This window comes from Pristis pectinata, chromosome 20, assembly GCF_009764475.1.
Source record: "Pristis pectinata isolate sPriPec2 chromosome 20, sPriPec2.1.pri, whole genome shotgun sequence".
Taxonomy (NCBI): Eukaryota; Metazoa; Chordata; class Chondrichthyes; order Rhinopristiformes; family Pristidae; genus Pristis; species Pristis pectinata.
Window position 1 is genome coordinate 30,577,142 of NC_067424.1, and position 23,381 is coordinate 30,600,522.

General features: G+C 43.1%; 1 protein-coding gene and 1 non-coding gene across 2 annotated transcripts; one reads left to right on the plus strand and one right to left on the minus strand.

Moving 5' to 3' along the window:
* The first annotated feature begins 4,101 nt into the window (after positions 1 to 4,101).
* ap4b1 (adaptor related protein complex 4 subunit beta 1) lies at positions 4,102 to 22,443 on the plus strand. Its single transcript, XM_052034966.1, has 9 exons — positions 4,102 to 4,635; positions 6,700 to 6,830; positions 11,739 to 11,886; positions 12,495 to 12,991; positions 15,393 to 15,476; positions 15,550 to 15,653; positions 16,476 to 16,683; positions 17,670 to 17,945; positions 19,195 to 22,443. Exons 1-9 carry the CDS (start codon positions 4,298 to 4,300, stop codon positions 19,632 to 19,634), a joined length of 2,226 nt encoding a protein of 741 aa, XP_051890926.1. The 5' UTR covers positions 4,102 to 4,297; the 3' UTR covers positions 19,635 to 22,443.
* trnae-uuc (transfer RNA glutamic acid (anticodon UUC)) lies at positions 16,119 to 16,190 on the minus strand. Its single transcript has one exon. It is a non-coding gene; the product is annotated as a tRNA-Glu (tRNA).
* Positions 22,444 to 23,381: the final 938 nt, after the last annotated feature.

Consider the following 23,381-nt stretch of genomic DNA (forward strand, 5'->3'; position numbering starts at 1 on the left):
CGCTCACTTTCTATCAGTTCTGTGTGAGTACCTCCACGAGAAGGATTGCAGCAGTTCAAGTAGGCAGCTCACCAACATCAGTTAGAGATAGACAATAAGTAAGGGCCTTACCCGCAGCACCCAAGCACTTGGACTGGTAAGGTCATTTGTGAATCAGTGTCAGGAAACATTTTACACTGCTCAACAAATAGATAAAATAGCAGAAGCAAAACTTGTAATAATTTAATAAACAATTGGATTCTGCAATGAACAGAACTGAAAGTTCCTTCTCAATTGGCGGCCTTCCTCATTTGTTATGATGCTGCAACTTCCCCTGGAACGGAAAGCAAGTGCAGTAAATGTAAATTTAAAAAATGCTGGAAAGCTTCTGATGAAAGGTTATTGACCTGAATTGTTAAGTGTTTCCATCTCTGCTGCCTGACCTAGATATTTTGAAGCATTTTCTTTTTTTTCACTTTAAAAAAAAATCTCTTACACATATGCTACTATTTGGAGACTTCGTCATCAAGTAAACTAGGTTCAGTCAAGAAATGGCACTTCAGAATTTGCCTAATTTGCTGACAAACGAGGCTGAAAGAGCTGTTTCTGTGTTATGACTAGAAATCATTATTATAAGAGTGCCCCACCAATATCCCTGGGGCAACCCTGTTCTGAAGAGTAGCTTGGCAGTACCACCAGTAGGAAATTAGTGGTATAATTCTAAATAGTTGCCCAAGATCAAATGAGACTAAATAGTTTTATCCTTGGTTACTGAACACAAAGTTTTTTTCTGGCAATTGTGACCCCCCTGGGAAAACAAGAATGCAGATATGAAGACAGGTACTGTTTGGGAACTCACTGGGTTTAGTGGTACATGGCTACAATCCATTTACTGGGAGGCACAAGTTATGGGATTGCTCACAATTGAGAGTTGTGACCAGCGGATATCTATGCTCTGTATCCATGTGAAGTTCAGTGCACAGCTGAATGAAAAGTCCAGTATCCAAACAGGATGTGATCCTGGGTTATAAGTCCCTGGATGAGAACTTCAGTAACTCATAAGGCTGCTGACCAAGAATTGCAAAATCAAATAGGGGTTTCACACCCAGCAATGACACAATGGGCTGAATGGCCTGCCACTGTCCTGTACATGGCAATATTATGCTTTTTATCATCTCAACATTAATGATAGCACATGAGAATATTGTAAGTTCATCCTCAAGCTACCCTTCCCCCTGCAGTTTAAAGTCTCTATACTCAAAACAAAAGTAAAGTTCTGCTGATGCTGGAAATCTGAACTAGAAGTGAAATATGTTGAACATACTCAGCAGATTAGGTGGCATCCAATGGAGAGTGAGAAAAGTTAATCCATGGAAAGAGAGAAACAGTTTTTTGATCTTCACGTAAATGCTGTTAGCTGTTAATCCCTGTTATCCACCATCCTGTGTCCCTACATTGGAGAAAGGATCAAGATGTTATGGATATGTGAAGTTTGAGTGAGAAATGGTGGAAGTGAAGCCAACCTCCCTGATTGTTCCCTGCCAAGGATCCAATTTGATTGGCTGCAACTGGTCACCAAATGCCTAGTTTGCATAAAGAACAAAAGCATGAGGAAACTTAAATAAAAAAAAGAAAAAGCTGGAAACACTGGGCAGATAAAGGAGCAGAACTAGGCCATTCCGTCCATTGAGTCTGCTCTGCCATTTAATCCTGGCAGATTATTTTTTCAACCCCATTCTCTTGCCTTCTCCCCATAACCCTTAACCCCCTTACCAACCAAGAACCTATCAATCTCTGCCTTAAATACACCCAATGACTTGCCTCCACAGACCTCTGTGGCAACAAATTCCATAGATTCACCGCCCTCTGGCTGAAGAAATTCCTCCCCATCTCAGTTCTAAAGGGATGTCCCTTTATTCTGAGGCTGTGCCCTCGGATCCTCGACTCTCCTACTAATGGAAACCTCCTCTCCATGTCCACTCTATCCAGGCCTTTCAGTATCCAGCAGGTTTCAATGATATCCCCCTGCCATCTTTTGAAAGGTTCAGAAAACCTTCAGTATCTGTGGGAAGAGAAACAGAGTGAACATTTCAGGTTAAAGACTCTTTGTCAGAATGCAGCATGAGGAAACTGCATTAGCTGTACTTGGTAAGTGCCCAAAAGTGTTTCATGATGAGTCTGGTTGCATTCAAGGTACGAAATACAGTATCCAAGGAGAAGGCTTCAAAGCAAAACTTGTATAACGTGAATGTAAAGGTTAGGAAAGAAATAAAGGGACCACAGGAAGTAGATCACATTGAACCTGTAAAAGTTTTCTGATTGGCCTGCTCCAATTATTCCTCCAGTGAAGGCTGAAGGCACCATTAGGATTTGTGGAGGTTGTACAATAATGATAAAAAGAGAAGCAAGGGTTGATGACATGTTTGCTCATTTAGAATCTGGACATATCCTCATAGTCCTTGGCATGTCTTATGAGCAGATTAAGTTAGATAAATGTTCAAAGGAGTATTCAATCATTAATACTCACCTTAGATTGTTCTAATTGATTTTCATTTGAGTTAGCCTCAGCTCGGGCAAGCAGAGAACAATGGATAGTGTGATCCAAGGTCTGCCAATCTCCCAGATAGTGACTGCAAAGATGTAGAGCTATGTTGAGAAAAGGTGAGGTATCTCTGCTGCCACAGAAGTGGTTCACTTGGTTATAAGAAAGATATAAAAGGACCACATTTAGTCGAGAACAAAGTTGCACCTGGTATGACTGACTTGACAGAGTTGAAGACTTTCTTGGAATTCCTCAACAACTTTGAACGTTCCCTGGAACTTTACGCACCGTGTCAGGGAATCTGTATGAGTTACTGAATCACAAGGCAACATGGAAGTGGACAAAGGAACAAAAAGCTGGGTTCCAAGAGTCAATGCAGAAACTTACAGCTTCCTGATCATTATAATCCATTGGAGAATGGTGATGAGAAACTGATTGGTTTTGCATCAAGGTCTCTTTCCAGAATGGAGCAACATTACTCACAACAATTCAAAGAAGACTGACACAACTTCCACAAGTATTTGTATGACTATAATTTTCACATATTTTCCACAATGAGGCAACACGAATGTCATGAAAGCAAAATTCTATAAATGGTGGAAATTGAAAATATAGAAAGGAAATCCTGGAAAGCACCATCTGTGGAGAAAGAATCAAAAGTTGCACATCAATGACAGAAAATGCTGGAAATACTCAACAGGTCAGGTGGCATTTATGGAAAGAAACACAGGTGGAGGGTCTTGACCATCTATTTCCCTCTGCAGATGCTGTCTGACGGGCTGAGTTCCTCCAGTCACTTGTTTTTTGCTCCAGATTCCAGCATCTGCAGTCACTTGTGCCTCCAGTGGTTCACAGATGCGTCCCGTTTCCAATTCTACTGAGCGTTTCCAATATTTTCTGTTTTTATTTCAGATTTCCAGCATCTGCACTTCTTTCTCATTCACATCAATGATCTTTGATTGTCAGCACCAGCGGCTCTACTTCATTAGGAGTTTGAGGAGATTTGACGAAAGACTCTTGCAAATTTCTACAGATGTACGGTGGAGAGCATCCTGACTGGTTGTATCACTGCCTGGTATGGCGGCTCCAATGTGCAGGATCGAAAGAGGCTGCAGAGGGTTGTAGACTCAGCCAGCTCCATCACCGGCACAGCCCTCTCCACCATCCAGAACATCTTCAAGAGGCGGTGCCTCAAGAAGATGGCATCCATCATTAAATACCCTCACCATCTGGGATGTGCCCTCCATCGGGTTGGAGGTACAGGAGCCTGAAGACCCACACTCAACGATACAGGAACAGCTTCTTCCCCTCCGCCATCTGATTTCTGAACGGTCCATGAACCCATGAACTCTACCTCGTTATTCCTCTTTTGCACTATTTAATTATTTTTTTGGTAACTTATAGTAATTTTTACGTCTTGCTACCGCAAAACAACAAATGTCCTCATCATATGTCAGTGATAATAAACCTGATGCAGATTCTGCAGTCTCCTGAGCCTCCCCATGGAATACAATCCACCTCCACCAGGGGCAGAGCCGTGCAGGAAGGAAAACGCGGGGAGACTCTTGGCCGCCCGCTTCACTCGCCCTTTGATCGGTGGAACCAATCACAGTGCGGTTGGTTGACCCGCCGGCCAATGAGAGTTGAAGGGGTTTTGCGCAGCCCGTCGCTAGGACGTGGGGTGGGGGCCCGGAGTGGCCGCTGGCCGAGGGCTGAGAGCTGAGGCCTGGCTTCCTCTGTCCGGCCTCCTCCGTCCCTGTGCCCCAGCCCGCCACCATGCCGTATTACGGCTCGGAGGACACGGTGAAGGAGCTGAGGCGGGCCCTGTCCAACCCCGGCGTCCAGGCGGACAAGCTGCGGTACAGGAACCTGGTGCTGCGGGTGATCCGCTACATGACCCAGGGGCTGGACGTCTCCGCCCTCTTCATGGAGATGGTGAAGGCCGGCGCCACCTCGGACATCGTGCAGAAGAAGCTGGTCTACCTGTACATGTGCACGTACGCTGCCCTGAAACCCAACCTGGCGCTTCTGGCCATCAACACCCTGCGGAAGGACAGCACCGACCCCAACCCCATGGTCAGGGGTCTGGCGCTGAGGAGCATGTGCAGTCTCAGGTTTGTTCTTTTAGGGGGAGTGTATCTGGACATGGGGCTTCTCATCCAGAGGTGGGTTGCACACCCGGGGGGAGTGTGTCTGGACGTGGGGCTTGTCATCCAGAGGTGGGTTGCACACCCGGGGGGAGTGTGTCTGGACATAGGGCTTCTCACCCAGAGGTGGGTTGCACACCCGGGGGGAGTGTGTCTGGACATAGGGCTTCTCACCCAGAGGTACTGGGGGGAGTGTGTCTGGACATGGGGCTTCTCATCCAGGGCTGGGTTGCACACCTGGGGGGAGTGTGTCTGGATGTGGGGCTTCTCATCCAGAGCTGGGTTGCACACCCAGGGGGAGTGTGTCTGGACATGGGGCTTCTCATCCAGGGGTGGGTTGCACACCCAGTGATTCTCCTGTGCACCAGGACGTTGAGATCCCAGGCTTGTTTTAAAATAAGCCCTTTTCACCATTTTGCTCTGGGGGAAAAATATCAGAAACGGTTAATGGAAAATAAATGGAACTGAGATGCAAATCAGCATTGAATGATGGAAAATGTTCTTGTCTCTTTCGAAGGTTTCAACTAAAATTTAAAAGTATTTTTGCCTATATTTGGAGTTGAGTTAAAGGCCTGTGAATTCCGCTATTGCATTTTTAATGGGCCGGTGGTCAGTGGTGGTGCAGACTTGGTGGCCTATTTCTGTGCTGTATCTCTCTGTGACTGTATCCTGCTACTCTTAGTTCTTTAGTGCAAAAATGGTGTTAAATCAGTCTTGAATTGCTGCTTCTAAAATATGAACTGTATTATTTTTATGCCAATTATAAACAACAGTGAAGTACACATTTCCATTTTATGTATTTTGCATCTCTATTAATGAATCCCAATTTGCTAAATTTCAACTGTAGACTAGGTAGAGAAGTCTCTCTCATGTCAGGATGGCATATTTTTCTCATAACCATTTTTGTACCTTCTGAGTGATGCCAAATTGGATTCTGTGTCGGATGTTTGTGGGATGCATGACTTATATTCATTCAATCTGAAAATGACATGTAGCAAGTTCTCAGAATGGAATTTGACTTGCCCAATTTATTTCTCTTAGCACTTTTTCCACAGCAGTGAGATTTATTTCTAATCACTTATGGTACTTTTTAAACAAAAATTGTGCAGTTTCCAAAGAACAGCAATATTTTAACTTTACAATTTTAAAGTGTAAAATTGTAAAACTTTTCCAGTTCCTCTGTAAAATAAATGATAAATGCAATGTAAAGAATTACCACTTGAGAGCAGTGTGGGCTTTAGTTTTTGGTAGGAGCCAGCAACCTTTTCTTTTAGTAATGCCAGAAGTCGTAAGCTTTTGCCATCTCACTGTGAAAGTGAGGGCAACTTCTGTACCTGGGTGGAGGTGTAGTTTAAAAGCAGAAATCCTGAAGCAGCTGTCAGTTGTATGGTTCTTCCTGACCTAATCGAGAGAGAGTGGAAAATCCGCCAGTAAGATAATGTTTTTAACAATCTAGTCCTAGTGCTGTGTACCCTGAAATTGTTATTTTTGTGGGATGAATTGAAGTTTTTTTGTGCCATAATTACAGTATTTCAAGCTTACTAGCCACCAAAGGATTAATTTCCTTGGATTTCTTTCCTTATTTGCTGTCTCTGAATTCTTCAGATGTAATTGGTTGTTCAGTTTGATGACATTACCATTGCTGGATGGGAAGGAATCCTTTGAAATGACCTCTTAAAAGACAGATCTATGAGAGCTTTCTTAGAGGGTTGGCATGATGGGTGTTGCCATGTGGTCATTCATATGAAGCAGAAAAACTGGCCGCGAGATGGGGAAAGAAATTTAGTTCAGCAATATCTGACATTTGAAATAGGAAATGGTGGCACAGTGCTGAATTCAAGCGTGGTGAATGGAAAATTCAGGTATTGACCTGGTAACACTTAGCAACACTGTACAAACTTGTCAACTTCATGGACCTTGTTTCACCATCTGAAATACTCTACAACCTGCTATATTTGTCAATCTTTCAAATTTGGATAAATAATCTCTTCACTGGATCAATGCTAATAAAGTAAATTGTGTTTTGTTTAGAATGCCTGGCATAAGTGAATATATTCAGCAGCCAGTGTTGAATGGATTGAGAGATAAGGCATCCTATGTCAGACGAGCAGCAGTCCTGGGATGTGCTAAAATGCAGACTTTTCCGGGAGACACAGAAGTTGGTAAATACAAAAATCATTTTTTTTCCTTGTTGCAACACGACTTATAACTGATCACTGTCTTGTTGACTTTTTTAGAAGCACAGTAAAACTCAATCTGCCACATTCAGGACTTGGATGCCAGACTGGCGGATTTGCCAGACTATTGGATGTTATTCCAATTAATACTCCAAAGCAGTTTTAATCCAAGTTTTTTTTGAATGTTACGCAGTAGTATAATAATTTTTGCAGCAAACCCGGCAAGTTTAAACAGAACACAGAAAATGGGGCCCAGGTGAGCCAGATGACAAACCATTGGGATTTCTGAACAATTGGATAGAGGGTTATTGGAATTTTTCTGTATATGGAGACAACTTAGCTGGAACTGTCATTAATAGCAAGATCATAACGTGCATGTGTTGAGATGTTTACCGATTAAACAGTTCTATAGTTTCTCATCAGTGGGTATAAATATGATTCCTGGTTTGTGCCATGTTTTACAGCCAATATAGTAATGGGAGGGAATAGGAGCAGGAATGGGCCCTTCAGCCCCCAAACCTGTTCTGCCATTCAGTTAGATCACACTGATCTATAGTGCAAACCCTGTATCTTTTTTGATTTCAGAATGCTTAACGGCACTATGTATTGAAAATATCTCAATCCACTTTGAAATTTTCATTTGACCTAGCCTTGGTAGGTTGTAAGTATTTCCATGTGCTCTTATTTTTAAATTTCTCATGTCTTATGGAACTTTGTACAAGTAACATCTATAGCCATTTCTTTTGTATCTCAGTTGTTTCCTCTGCGGAAGGTCAGATCGGTTCATTAACTTGTGTAAAGAAAGTCTCATCTAAATCCACGCTGGCTCCCTGAGCAGCTTTAATTGGCCAGAATGCTCAATCGTTCCAGTAATAACTTGTAGGGAAAAACACGATGATGCTGGAGGAACTCAGCAGGCCAGGCTGCATCTGTGGAGAAAAGCAGGCGGTCAACGTTTCGTATCAGGACCCTCCTTCAGGACTGAAGATAGGAAAAGGGGAAGCCCAATATATAGGAGGGAAAAGCAGAGCAGTGATAGGTGGACAAAAGAGGGGAGGCAAGGTGGGCACAAGGTGGTGGTAGGTAGATGCAGGTAAGAGATAGTGATGGGCAGGTGTGGGGGAGGAGCGGAGAGCAGATCCACCAGGGGATGAGTCAAAGGTAAGGAGGAGAAAAGGGGCGGGGTTAGAAAAAGGCTAAGAAAGGTAAAAGAAGAGGCATGGAGGGTGGGGGGAGAAACGTGAGGGGATTACTTAAAGTGGGAGAATTCAATGTTCATGCCGTTAGGCTGCAAGGTTCCAAGATGGAAAATGAGGTGCTGTTCCTCCATTTCGTGCTTGGAATTCTCCTGGCAGTGGAGGAGGCCAAGGACTGACATATCAGTGATAGTGTGGGAGGGGCAGTTGAAGTGACCGGCAATGGGGAGATGCAGATCGCGGTTACGATCGGAGCGCAGGTGTTTTGTGAAACGGTCATCTAGTCTGTGTTTGGTCTCTCCAATGTAGAGGAGGCCACACTTAGAGCACCAAATGCAGTAGATGATATTAAGGGAGGTGCAGGTGAATCTCTGTCTCATCTGAAAGGACTGTTTGGGCCCCTGGCTGGAGGTAGTGTAGGGGCAGGTGTTGCACCTATGGCGGGGCTGGTGGAAGGTTCCCAAGTGGGAGTGGGAAGGAGAGGAGTGAATTTGGGAGTCGCGAAGAGTGCAGTCTCTGCGAAAGGCAGAAAGGGGTGGGGAGGGGAAGATATGCTTGTTAGTGGGGTCCTGTTGGAGATAGTGGAAGTGGCAGAGAATGATGTATTAGATAGGTAGGCTGATAGGGTGAAATGTGAGGACAAGCGGGACCTTATCTCTGGGTCTGGGTGGGGGTGAGAGAAGAGGTGTGGGAAATGGCAGAGATACGGGTGTGAGCTCTCTCGACCACAGTTGGGTTGGTGGGGAAGCCACAGTTAGTAAAGAAGTTAGACGTCTTGGACGTCCTGGAGTGGAAAGCCTCATCATGGGAGCAGTGGAGGCAGAGAAATTGAGAAAAATGGATAGCGTCCTTTCAAGAGACAGGGTGGGAAGAGCTGTAATCGAGGTAGCTGTGGGCATCAGGGAGTTTGTAGAAGATGTCGCTGGATAAGGAATCTCCTGAGATGGAAAGATTGAGGAAGGAGAGAGGTGTCAGAGATAGTCCAAGTGAATTGGAGAGCAGGGTAAAAATTCGTGACGAAATTTATTAAACTGTCGAGTTCCTCACAGGTGCAAGAGGTGGCACAGTGCAGTCGTTGATATAGCGGAGAAAGAGTTGAGGAATGGGGCTGGAGTAGGCTTGGAGCAGAGACTGTTCAACGTAGTTGATGAAGAGGCAGGCATAGCTGGCACCTATGTAAGTGCCCATAGCTACACCCTTGGTCTTCAGAAAGTGAGAGGAATCGAAAGTGAAGTTGTTTAGGGTGAGGACAAGATCTGCCAGGTGGAGCAGAGTGATAGTGGAAGGGGACTGGTTCTGTTTCTGGTCAAGAAAGAAGCAGTGAGGCTGTGATGATGGGGAATGGAGGTATATAGGGACTGGACTTCCATGGTGAAGATGAGGTTGTGCATGCCAGAGAACTTAAAGCTCTGGAAGTGTTGGAGAGCGTGTGATGCGTCACGGACATAGGTGGGATGGGATTGGAATGGGGTGGGGGCGGGGTGGTGGACAGGATAGTGTCCAGGTATGAGGATACGAGCTCCGTGGGGCAATGGCATGCAGAGACGATAGATCTGCCAGGAGAGTCATCTTGTGGGTTTTGGGGAGGAGATAGAAGCGGGCAGTCCTAGGTTGCGGGACTATCATGTTGGTAGCTGTGGGCGGGGAGAGATCTCCTGAGGTGATGAGGTCAGTAATGGTGCAGGAGATAATGTCCTGGTGGTCCTTGGTGGTGTCGTGGTCCTTGGTGGTGTCATGGTCCAGGGGTAGGTAGGAGGAAGTGTCTGAGAGTTGGCATCTGGCCTCAGCAAGGTAGAGTTCAGTATGTCAGACTACCACGGCACCACCTTTATCGGCTGGTTTGATGACAATGTCAGGGTGGAGAGCAGAGCATACAGAAGGGGTAATATTGGAGTGGGTGAGGGGAGCAGAAAAGTCAAAATGGCTGATGTCGCACTGAAAGTTGGCTGTGGGTAGGTCCAGGGAAGGTAACAGGCCCGGCGGAAGAGTCCAGGTGGAAGAAGAGGGCTGGAGGTGGGAGAAAAGGCTATCAGAAGGGGGAGAGGACTTCTTACCGAAAAAGAAGGAGCAGAGGTGGTGGAAAAAGAGCTCTGCATCGTGCTGGGCTCAGAATTCATTGAGGTGGGGGTGAGAGATACGAAGGTGAGGCCTTTGCTGAGAACAGACTGCTCAGCCTTGGAGGGGGAAGGTCGGGGGGAATGGTAAAGATCTGGCAGGGGTTAGAATTGGGGCCAGAGGAGGAAGGGTGGGTGGTAGAGAGGCTGGGCTGGTGAGAGGTAAGGGGTGAGAGGGGTTGGGAGTGGTACAGGGGTGAAGAGTGTGATGAAGGTGTTAGGAGGTGGGTGTAGGGGAGGGAGCGAGGGGGAGCAGGAGGAGAGGTCAGGGTAGGGGGAAGGGTTAAGGGGAGCTGGGAGTGGGCTGGTGGAGGTGCAAGGTGGGATGCAGAATTAGAAGTAGATGGGGGGAAGAAACAGCAGAGGCAACGGAAAGCGAAGCCTGGAGAGAGGGAGGAAGGGGTGGGAGGAGCAGAGAGAGGTGTAGGGTGGGGGTGTCCGGGCGGGGGGTAGAGAGGGATGGAGGACTGTGCGGCAGCAGGAATCTCCAACTGGGGGGGGGGGGGGCAAAGAATTGTCCATTGAGTGTGTGGATACGGCGGAGAATGACGAAAAATAACGATTCTGGGCACATCTTGGAGAGCGAGGCCTGGAGCTTTGGGGGGGGTGGGGGGGGGGAAGAGAGAGAGAGGTGCAGAAGGTGTCGGCACATAGAAGAGATGGCAGAGCGGAGGGCACAGGGAGAGTCGTAGAGAGCAACAATGGATAGAGTGAACATACCGGAGATCCAGATCACAACCCTGTGCCCACCCTGCCTCCCCTCTTTTGTCCACTTATCACTGCTCTGCTTTTCCCTCCTATCTATTGGGCTTCCCCTTTTCCTATCTTCAGTCCTGAAGAAGGGTCCTGACCCAAAACGTTGACCACCTGCTTTTCTCTACGGATGCTGCCTGGCCTGCTGAGTTCCTCCAGCATCATAGTGTTGTTAATCAAGATTCCAGCATCTGCAGTCCTTTGTTTCTCCAGTATAACTTGTAGTGATGTCACCATAACTGACATGAGGCTGCCAAGATGATAAAATCTCTAGTTGTCTTTCCCATCCATCCATATAGTGGTGCAAAATAGGATTTTCCAGTCCAAAGGAACATTTTTGGGATTGATTGAATTATGTTTTAGTTTTGAATTGTTTAGTTTTAAGCAATCTCTCACTTCTGTTGGTCAGGGTTGCTTCATTGCATGCACAGAAATCAGTCTGCAAGGGTATGTACAGATCTTGTACTCTAACAAATGGTTTATTTCAACACTTCTCAGTTTAATTTTATAATTCAGCCCATGTTATAGGGTTAATTTCTGCTTCATATCCAATATTGACCTTTCCTTAATTTGACTCATTTTGCCCTATCAAACAATATATTTTGCTGTCAAATTGTAATCATTTCGTTTGTGTTCTCTTCCCCTTAAATTATTAACATTCAGACTTGTTATTCATTAATAATGAAAGAGTGCCCCTTCAGGGTAAGAGTGGAAACTGATTTTGATTAAATGATGTAACTTCTTGGCATTAATTACTGTTCAAAGAGGTGGGATCTGGGCTTATTTTGTAACGTGTCTGCCTTCCTTCTTTTCTGTCCCTCTTCCCGCAGATGGGGCAATGGTAAATGAACTATATGCAATGCTGCGTGACCCTGATCCTATTGTTATGGTAAACTGCTTGAGAGCATTGGAAGAAATCTTGAAACATGAAGGAGGTGTGGTGATCAACAAACCAATAGCGCATCATCTTTTAAACAGGTCAGTTCTGTGGAATTGACATGCTTTTAATATCTGCTTCCTTTCTATAAAGATTCAGCTGTAGTTTTTGTCTTTGTCTAAACGATGGCATTAAAGAGCTTTAGAATTACTTCATGGGCCATTTTACAGACTACTTCCTAGGATGAAGTTAAACTGACTTAAAACTCCTTGTTATATTGAAGGGGAGGATTTTACGCTGTGTTAGTTATCCTCTCAACTTTCATTCAAATCCTCATTCTTCATGCCTCAGCCATGTCATTGAAACATTGGGATGTTGATGTACAGCAAAGCTCTACTGCTTTCTTCCATCCATACTGTCAAATATTCATCAGGTGCGAACATCCTGGCTGACTATGTAACCTAGGCAAAGGTTTATAATCCAGATTGCCATCATGTGATGCATTCTGTAACATCTCTGGCCAAATAACTCGCCAGCCCTCATTATCTCAGTACATCAAAGGAAATTGGTGGATAGCAGCATGCATCCTTGGGGTAATACTCCAGCACAAATTAATTTTCTGGCAAAATTGGGAACATTCAGAATGGTGGGGTGAGCAGAAAGACAAATGAAGCAATTTATTAAGCCACTCTACTTCATTTTTATTTAGAATGAAAGACTTGGATCACTGGGGTCAGAGTGAAGTGCTGACGTTCCTAGTTCGCTACAAGGCCCGAACTGAAGATGAAGTGTTTGCTATTCTGAATGTGCTCGATGGTTTTCTCAAGAGCAGCCAGCCCAATGTCGTCATGGCGACCACCAAACTTTTCCTCCTCCTAGCTGAAGATTTCCCCAATGTACAGACGGACATTCTTGAAAGAATTAAAGGGCCATTGTTGACTATCTGCACCTCTGAGTGCCATGAACTCTGCTTTCTCGGCCTGTGTCATGCGCGGGAGATCCTCCGCAGCTTACCTGGACACTTCAGTGGTCACTACAAGAAGTTCTACTGCACGTACTCTGAACCAAATTACATCAAATATCAGAAGATGGAGATCCTGCGCGATCTGGTAAATGATGAGAATGTCCAGCAGATACTTGAAGAGCTTCAGACCTACTGCACTGATGTTTCTGTAGAACTAGCCCAGATGGCCATTTTAAACATAGGTGAAAGAAATTAATCTATTTTGCATATTGACATCTTTCAACTTAGCTCTGCTGTCCTTCAGACCCAATTAGATATTTGTCTAATAGGCATTCTAGTTATGCCTAATTTATGCAGAGCTGGGAAAAATAATTTCGTGTTTACTTGAAGCTATGTAACATCTATTTGGGGGATGTGATCCTATTACTAAACAGCAGATGTACTGGAGAAAGTTGGGGCTTTACTTGATGTTTCCAAGTGAGTCCAGTTCACCCCTCCTTTGGCAGATGCAGTGGCCATGTATTCTTCTGGGAAACTTCATATGGATATGGAATACAGATAATTCTCAATTGTGAGCAGTCCTATTATTTATGCCTTCCAGTAACTGGATTGCAGGCAGTGTGCTACTGCAGTCAGTGAATTCACATTATATCTGTGCTCTTGTTTTACTAGAGGCTTTCTCAATTGCCAGAGAAGTCTTGTGTTCACTAACTTTTGATTTTGTGCTCCCAGTCACTAGTTTCAATGCATACTGCTGAATTCCCACTGGTGGTGCTGTTGAGCTACTTGTACTCTTCTTAGCAGGGCTACCCACAGGGCATTGGTAGTGCAATAGTACTTGTACATCAGTAAATTTGGTATATTTTGAAATTCACTTTCTTATTTGATAATAAGGTTTCCAAATTGTACCAAGTATAGAAGAAAATGCTTTTTATTGGTGAAAACAGAAAATGAGCATTTTGAGCATTAGGCAACATCTGGAGCGGGAAGCAGTTGATGCTTCAAGTTGGTAACCTTTCATAAATCTTTCTAGCACTTTCTGCTTTTATTTCGTATTTCCAGCATCTGCTTTTGATTTACTTTCTGATGGTTTCTGTTCTGGAGGAAGCTGCAGCAGCATAAGAAAATTACAGTTGAGGAAGGTCACCATTTGGGAAGGAATTTGCAGTTCTGCTCATTGCAGCACCCAATTACTTATTAAATTATTCTAGGCTTTGCTTCTGCTGCTGTATCTGTGCTGTATTCTATTTGTTAAGCATTATAAAATATTTCTTGACAATGGTTCACTAATTACCTTGCTATTTTGAACCTTGTCCTATTACAATATAATAAAATCAATTGTTTTTCTATGCTGTTAGTTATCTTACAAACTTTAATTAGTTTGATATTCTTAAGTCCCATTTTTAGATTGTGAGAACCAGCCTCTCTCTCCTTTCCTTGCAACTCTAACACTTCTGCTGGATTGTCTTCCTTTCTCACATGGTCAGAACCAGACATGGCATTATAGAATGAATCAGCCCCATCCAATCTGCATTCCACCATCATTAAACTGTTGACTGTCCTGGGCGACCTTCTCTTAGATCTGTTAACTGCTGGAACTCATTAGCCATATCCATTTTCTTTAGTTTCTGTGTTTTGTTTTCTCTGCATGTAAAGATGGTGACTACACGAGTGACCGGCTTTAGATACCGAGTCCAGATGGGCTGCACAACTTGTATGAATCTTAGTAGAAAGTATAAGCTAACAAATGCATTACTGCTGACCCTGATCGTTCATCCTACCATTGTTTACTCAGCCTACAGTGTTCAAGTACAATAGTGGACACTGAGTTGGGAACTCTGCTCATGTTTACATACCAACAAATGAGTAGCCCATGAAAGCCTTTGAGCCTACCTTGCCAGTCAATAAGGTAATGGCTGATCTGATCGTAACCTCAACTCTGCATTTCTGACAAGCCCCAGAAATCTTTAGCCTTCGTATCACAAATCTAATTATCACTGCCTTAAAAAAACAAAATTCAAAGACTGCTTCCACCACTTTGAGGAAAGAGGTGAATTTTAGTAATAGCAGATACTTGTGTCACTCTACCAATCCTTGAGAAAGTTCCAAAAGTTCACAACCTTCAGAGTAAAAACTTGGTCTCATAGGTGACACCCCCCCACTGCCCTGCCCCCCCCACCTGATTTTTAAACAGTGATCCCTGATTTTAGATTCTCCCATGAGGGGAAGATTCTTCATTGCATCCACCTTGTCAAGACTCCTTGGGATCTTGTCAGCAATCATGTTGGCTTCTTCTCTAAATTCCTGTCAAACCTCTCCTTAAAAAGCAACCCACCCCATGCTGGTGGTTGGATACTTATTGATGTTCATCTTGGAGATCAGACAGTAGCAGGTCAGTCTGGGGATAAAAGCTTAAACTTTCCATGTCTGTACAGTTCAGCTATTCACTGTTGTAACTAACTGAGGCTTTGATGAAGTGTAGATATATTTTGGCTTTCGTTCTGCTGACTGAAGAAAATACAAGTATCTTGTACCACAATTTGTGCTTCTTGGGTTAATATGTATAAGTATCCATTATTGAAAGTGTAGATTAAGATATGAACTGCTTCATTACTTTTTCTTTAATTGTGCTATAATTCTTAGGACGAATTGCACAGACGTACAATGAAAAGTGTGTGATTATTTTGAAGGGGCTGCTGGGCTTGAAGCAGGAACACATTACTTCAGGTATGTCACGCTTCTAGCTTTCGGCATTTGCTCAGGCTTAAAAGTACCATACTAACTGCTTCTCTGTCTGTAGCTGTCATTCAGACATTTCGTGACCTCGTATGGCTGTGTCCCCAGTGTACAGTGACTGTGTGTGAGGCACTACCAGGCTGCGAGGAATACGTCAAAGATGGTGAGGTAGGTTAGTGGGGGTGAAGCAGCCATTTTTAATAAGATGGCCTGGCATGGACATTCACCTTGTTGCATGGTACTAAGGCATGCAGACCTAAAATGACCAGGTTCAACCTTTTGGTTGTTCTCGGCCAGGTAATTGCATTTTATTTGTTGTCCCCTGATCAGGAAATGGAGGATGATGAGATATCTTTATTAGTCACATGTACATCGAAACACAGTGAAATGCATCTTTTGCATGGAATGTTCTGGGGGCAGCCCACAAGTGTCGCCACGCTTCCGGTGCCAACATAGCATGCCCACAACTTCCTAACCTGTACGTCTTTGGAATGTGGGAGGAAACCGGAGCACTTGGAGGAAACCCACGCAGTCATGGGGAGATTGTACAAACTCCTTACAGACAGCCCAGGTCGCTGGCGCTGTAATAGCGTTGCGCTAACAGCTACACTACAGTGCCTGCCTTAAACATACTTCCCTGACTGGGAATCGAACCCAGGTCGCGGTGGTGAAAGCGCTGAATCCTAACCACTAGACCACCAGGGAATCTTGAGAGTGGAATGGATGGGAACATTGTTGAACCACTGTCCTCTATGATGTTCACCATCCATTATTGGATTCTGTGGGTATTTGATAATGTTGAGATGGGGCTTGTCTTTAATCTTCCCTTAGTCAAATAGCCTGACAACACTTATTGCATAAACTTTAAAAGCATGTAGTATGTTACAAGTTGTTGCACTTACTTGGCTCGTGAAGATGAGCAGTATTAAAAATTGATGCCAAACTAATTAACTCACCTTTCACTCTTTATCGTCCCCCCAAAAAAACCAGGGGAAGCAGGCTCTAATCTGGCTCCTCGGTGTGCATGGCGAGCACGTTCCCAATGCTCCCTACATATTGGAGGAGTTTGTGGATAATGTGAAAATGGAGACCTCTGCAGCAGTGAAGCTGGAGCTGCTGACAGCGATGGTGCGCCTGTTCGTGACCCGGCCAGCTGAATGTCAAGACGTCTTGGGCAGACTGCTGCATTACGTTATTGGTATGGATCACGCTGATGGAAGAACATCTGGATTAGGGTTAGCTCTAGACCTTGTGCAGCAAGTGAGGTGACAGCTTTCTGACTCCTGCACATTCTGATCTTGTGAATGCTTTACATCAGTGGCCATTCTTCACAGCCTTGTGTAGGGTGGCGGTGAGGATAGTCAGCTTTGTAAGATTATTGAGGGAATTAATTGTGTGCACACGGGATTCTTATGAGTAGAGATTGTTCAGGCCCTATCACTTAATCAGATATATTTTCACAAGTCTTTGTGCTTCGTAGAGTTCATTCACAATGGGAGGCCTGTTCAGTGTAAGAGTGGGTTTAGCTGATAGGTGTGTGGCGTCCACAGACAGTGGGAAATCTGGGCCATCATAGCCAACCCAAATGTATCTGGTTTCTTTTTCAATCTTTTTATTGAATTTCAAATTAATTCAATTTCAATATGATATGTATAATTAATGTTGCGAAGAGATCGGGACAAGAATAATAAGTTAGTTTATACTCACAAGGAGTAAAATATGGACCTCCTGCTCTCTTGCTAAATGAACATGATACAGAAAAAAAGAAATTGAAAAGAAACTTGATTATATGAAAAGAAAACCCCCAAATCAAAAAAAAGTATAATAATACACAAGCAAACCAAAAACTTCCAAAAAAAAATGGACTGATATTTCTTCGGTTTAAAAAAAACATTATTATGTCGTCAGCTCCACTCCTCTATATTCAAAGGTTATTGAAAGGGATTCGGAAAAGGTCTGCTTATATCATATGGAAATATTGAATAAATGGACTCCAAACTTCCTCAAATTTAAGCAAAGGATCAACAGTACCACTCCTAATTTCTGGTCTCTAAATGTGCATGTTCTGTTTGTATGCCTTGGGTCAGCTGTTTTAGCAGAAGCCACTGATCAAATCTGAGATCTAATAGGTTTAAGATTTAACCAGATCATTTACTACTATTCTGACTGTTGAATTATTGGCAGAGGAAGAGTTGGATATGGTTGTGCGTGATCGTGGGTTATTGTACTATCGGTTACTTCAGCAAGGAGTTGAAGAGGTCAAGCAAATAGTCTGTGGGCCAAGATCGGATCCATCCTTGGGTGTAATCAGTGGCCGGGCCAATGAGGCAGTCAATGCTTGGGCAAAAGACTTTAACACACTGATACCAATCTATGGTCAGGAACATTGGAATTGTATAATGGCACAGAAGGAAAGCTCCTTTGGAAATCTACAGGGACTAGAAATAACCTCTGAAAAAGGTAAGAAGTCATTGCATTCTTGTCTCAAGCCCAGAAATACTACTGTTTGACAATCCTTTGCTCTTCTTATAACATGGATCATGTGTTGGAGTGTTTGTTCTTCTATCACTTTCAGATGTTGGACACATGCTGATCCTGCTAATAGTAGCAGCACTATTGCCCATTGTGATCTACCTCTTGAAACTCCCTCCTGCAACTGTTTTGGCTTTCTTCCTGTCTTTGTCTCTCGGGTAATGCTTTGTCACCCAGTGTAATCTGTTCCAAGCTCTCTAGTTTTTCACTTGGGGGATTATCCATAAGTAAATAATATTTTTCATCCATTATTATCACCAAAAGGCAGCAATTTTTATTTTATTCACTATCTTGCTACTCGTGAAGTTTAAAATGAGTTTGGCAGTGCTTTTACTGTTGCAATAAATAACCAATATGTGGATTCTCTATAGATGAGTATCTAATTGCCTTCTGTGTAGCCATCCCAATCCCAACAAGGTCAGTTTGAGCAATGTGTCGTTAGACCAGGATCTGTATATATCTGCAAATGACTTTGCCCCACAGGTGCTTCTGTAAAATCCTTTTGAAACTGCTTCACTCGGGGCCCATATTGATATGTGATGTGCAGGAGTAGTTTTAATTTTTGTAATTGGCTTCTGTATGGATTGAATATGGTTTTAACCTGGTATTCACGACTGAATAATTCAATCTGAGCTATTCAAATTTGTAGAAGATGAACACATGGCATGGATGTTTAATTATCTGATGTCACTTTGTACCTTTAATGCATCTTGCTGCATTTTTTGCTTGGAACATCAATAGGTAGGAGAATGTGCTATGCATTACTGCCTTAAATGACCTTCCCTCAAACGTCCAGTGGGGAGAGGTCATATAGATGTGGTGGTTCCAGATTTGATGGCCTGTACTGGTTTGATTTCAATTGGGATGACACACCAGACTATAAATTGGCCTTGAAGGAGGAAGGAATTTGCTTATCACTCTCCTGTGGTACTTGTTGGAAAGACTCTTGTGTATGGATGGGATGGCACTTGGCTGCAATGCCCCTACAGTTGCACTCTACTGACAATTGCTGTGCAGGTTCACACATGATGAATCTTTACTTTGAGGTACTGAAATCTGGAACTTCTGGCATTTCTCTGGAAAGAAAGAAGTGCATTACCTATCCAATAATATGCTCTACACTATTGTATGTATTCTGCAATGTTAACTTATTAACTCTGTTTATCTTTCTGTAAAGACTCAAACCCAGAACACAACAAAGAGTTGGTCCTGGATTCTGCATCAGTCAGTTTGGAAAGCAGTGCCCAGCTTGCACCAGAACAGTTTGAGGAGTACTGGACATGCCTGGAGGATGCCAAAGTTGTGACTCTGGGCTGGCAGAAGGACCCATGCCCTGATGCCATCCAGGCTGCTTTTCAGATTGTTCACATTCAGCCTATTGCGATCAGCCGAGCAGGAGCACAGCCCTGGAAAGCCTACCTGTTTGCCAGAAATGAGACTGGGTCATTGTTTTTAACAGAGCTGTTAATTGACGCTAGCAGAAGGAGTTTACAAATTACTGTTAAACAAAAGAATAGTAGTGAAGAGCTGCTCAGCAGTTTCATCGCTGTTATTAGGTCTGTGATGCAGACCTTGGGCAAGTCTGAAGATCTTGAAGACTCTTCATTAGCCACATAAGAGCAACAGTCGTCTTGCTGAGATGGAAGTTTTTGTTACCCATTGCTGTAATAAGCATAAGTGGAGAAAAATAAGTTGTGTTTACTAACAGATATAACAAGACATACACCAGTCTTGTTCAGGCATACTGCTCTGTTTAGTGTTTTTATTAAAAATGTGGAATTTCCAACAGTTTTTCATTTCCTCAGTACTGCACTAGTGTCCAGGGAGGTTCTCTGCTTGTCAGGGAGTTTGAACTGCTCAACATCCTTGGAGCCAAGGCAGCTGCCTGCAGGATGAACTAACATTAGGGTTTACTTGGGTCACACGGAGGTGTATGGCTTTGGTTCCTTGAATAGTTTTGTGGCTGAATGCATGGACTGAAGAAATGGGTGTTATTCAGGTTTCATCCTATGTTTGTGATGTCCCTGAGTTCTATTTAAGCTTGTTCCTCCTGGGGTAGTCATTCATGGTACCTGTCTGCTTGCTATTTTTCAGCTATTGTGAGGATTGGGCTTGGCTGTGATATCTGTCTTAGTCTTCCCAACATCCACAGTTTAAGGCAATGCATGGAGAATGATGCTTTGTCATGGTTTTGGATAGCAGCTGTTTCTGGTTGTTATTAGAAAGGTGATTAAAATGCATTATAGTGAACAGAAGGAGCTTGTTAACCAGTTTTGGTTATCTGTAATTTACAGCAGTTTTTTAAAAGGAGTTTTACTCTTCACTGCCCCTCCTATGCCAGGTGGAGATAATTTCTCCTTTGTTTAGTACTGAACTTCACGGTGCTTGTAATGAATCAGCCTTCTAGTATAGAATCTAGAGCTTGTTCATTGTAGCCAATCCTTGCATATTAGTTTGAGATTTGAGATGTTGTAGAAATACTATTGTTTGCACCCTATGAATAAACAGAAGTGCATGTTGCACATTTTCAAGTAGTGACAGCTGTGGTGTTCTTTGTATTACAAAGCCTTTTCCAATAAAAGCTGTTCTGTACCTGAGACAATTCTATCAGATGCTTGATTGTGACCTCTCTGTTTGGATAGTTGGAACAGCATTTCTGTAAATGCACCAGCAGATTAAACAAAAACACAAGAAAATAGCAGGAGTAGGGCACCAAGCCCCCCAAGCCTGCCCTGCCATTCAATATGATCACGGTTAATCTATGCTAGCCTCCAATCCTCTTCTGTGCCATTTCCCTGTAACCTTCAACTCCTCAATCTTTCTGCACCTCGAATATATCTAACATATAAGACTCTTTCCCAGGGCAACAATGGCTAACATGAGGGGATATAATTCTAAGGTGATTGGAGGAAGGTATAAGGGGGATGTCGGGTAAGTTTTTTTACACAGTGCTGTGTGTGTGGACCACACTGCCGGCAGAGGTTGTGGGGGAAGATACATTAGGGACATTTAAGAGACTCTTAGACACACGAATGATAGAAAAATAGGGGGCTATGTGGGAGGGAAGGGTTGGATAGATCTTAGAGCAGGATAAAATGTCGGCTCAATACTGTGGGCTGAAGGGCCTGTACTGTGCTGTAGTGTTTTATGTTCTAAAGGGAGAATCCAGACTGCAAACCCAACTTGTCTGAACCACAAAGATCAACTCCCACCCCAATTTGATTTCACCAGGGATGCCCAGTGAAGTCCACACTCGGAACATTTTAATGTTTCCATCAGCAATCCTAAAGTGTGACTTGCTTGTGAGCTAATCTCAAGTGGTATTCAAAATAATCTCAGCTAAGGTCGTCCTACAAAAAGTACTTTGAGCTGATCCATTTTGCTGTGTGTCAGGAAAGTATTTGATGGCCTTTATTGCATTCAGATGCCATCACAAGATTCATTTATCTCATTGTGGCTCTAATGTGGGCAGCTGTGAAGAATGAAAGGTTTGGAGTCCTTTACCTAAAGAGTACAAATGGATTTTGCTAGAACTGTTTATAATCTTACAGATGCTTCTATTTACACAAAGGAACAGTAGTTCTTTTTGACAGTCATGTGTTTTTTCAGTTGAAAGTGGAAAGTTACTAGGGTAAGAGTGAGTGCTTGCAACGTCTCACTCAGTAAGTGTGTTGTGAAATTTGGGTGCACTTTTTTAATTGTGGCAGCAGGAAGGAGCAGGCCAGAGGAAGAGCTTATTTGAATAAACAATGTGCCATAATTTCTGTACTCCTTTGGGTCACCCCAGTTGCTGATTAATGGAACAGTAAATTGACTAAGGAACGTGTTTCAAGTTCCAAATAAAGATGGCAATTAATAGTGGGAAGCTGCAATAAAATGGCACATTCAAGTTTGAAATCCAACAATATCTGTCAGGATAATTGATCTGTCAACATGTGGCAAAATAAGATGGGTTTTGTTCTTTGAGAATCTTGCAGATTGGAATATGGTAATTTTGGGGGCATGTTAAGAGATTCCTACTCGCATGAGAGCTGTATCCTATAACCATTGGTCTGGATTACAAGTGTAATGGTGGCAAAACTGTTGGCTATTACTCCCATTAATTGGTGACACATTAACTTTGGGTTTTAATTGTGTGATATATAACATGGAAATCCCAAAGTTGCTGTCATGGATTTGGTGCATGTCCCCATGCTCCACAATCAAGGGAATTCACTTAAGCTGATATGAATTTTGGTTATTTGAACTAGTGCTTAAAAAATACCTTGCAAATATTGTGTTTATTTACACAAAGACTATGTTCTTAATAACTTAAATCATTTTAAACTTTGAGCTATAATTTTCTCATGAATATTTCAAAATTTTAAAAGTTCCTATCTTTTCGTTATGTATGATATTTGTAAAAATTAAAAATTGCTTTTGCCTTTTCACTGTGTTGTGAGAATTCTTTTAAAATACCTGCTGACGTGGTGATTACTACACAGTCCCAGGACTCACATTGAGCTCGTACCTGATAACATAAGGTGGCAGAAAACAGGATGTACTTACTACAGAGATTGTATCTTTGAGAGAGGCTTGCTTTAATATCAGTGCCAATCACTGTTCCTCCACCACTGACCGCAAGCTGAGCTTATGGGCTCAATCATCTTCTAACTGCCCTGTAGTCATGATTATTTTGTGCAGCTGAGCAGTACCCAATGATCTTGAGTGGTGAGTAGGTTTTGGGCAATGTAAACCAAGTCTCTGCCCACAAATCGACCTGATGGCTGCCACACAGCTTATAAAATCAGAGACTGTTGCAGTGGGAAGTCCTTTAGATTTAAAAAATTCAAAGCATTAATTTTATTAAAGCAACCAACTTGTGTAAGTTAATTAAAGAAAGTTAATAATTCAAATTGTTTATAAGAAAAGGCTTGCTTTCATTTACCTTTCTAAATGTAAGTTGACAACTCCACCCAAACGAATTGGCCTGTACCAGTTGTGCCAACCTAGTGCTGTGAAGTTGAGGCTCCAGATACAAGATGTATCAGTAAGTCTTGGACCTCACCCCCTGACACATTGATAACCTTGAGACTTAGCAGGAGGTCAGTTGTGTTGGGGTCTGGCCTCCAGTGCATCCTGTACTTTCATGTTGCATTGTGAGGATGGGTGACTGGGATAAGCTGAGGCACATTGCCGCTGGTCAACATTCCTGTATGGAACTACTGGCTACTGTATTCAGCTTGGTGACCAGGAGAAGGTTGCATTCAAAGTACCTCCCAATTTAAATTGTCCAATCAGAATTCTTGTCCTTTGCTGTCCATGTTTATAGTGATACAGTGGAAAATGTAATTTTACAACATGTATTCTGATACCAACCTGGGG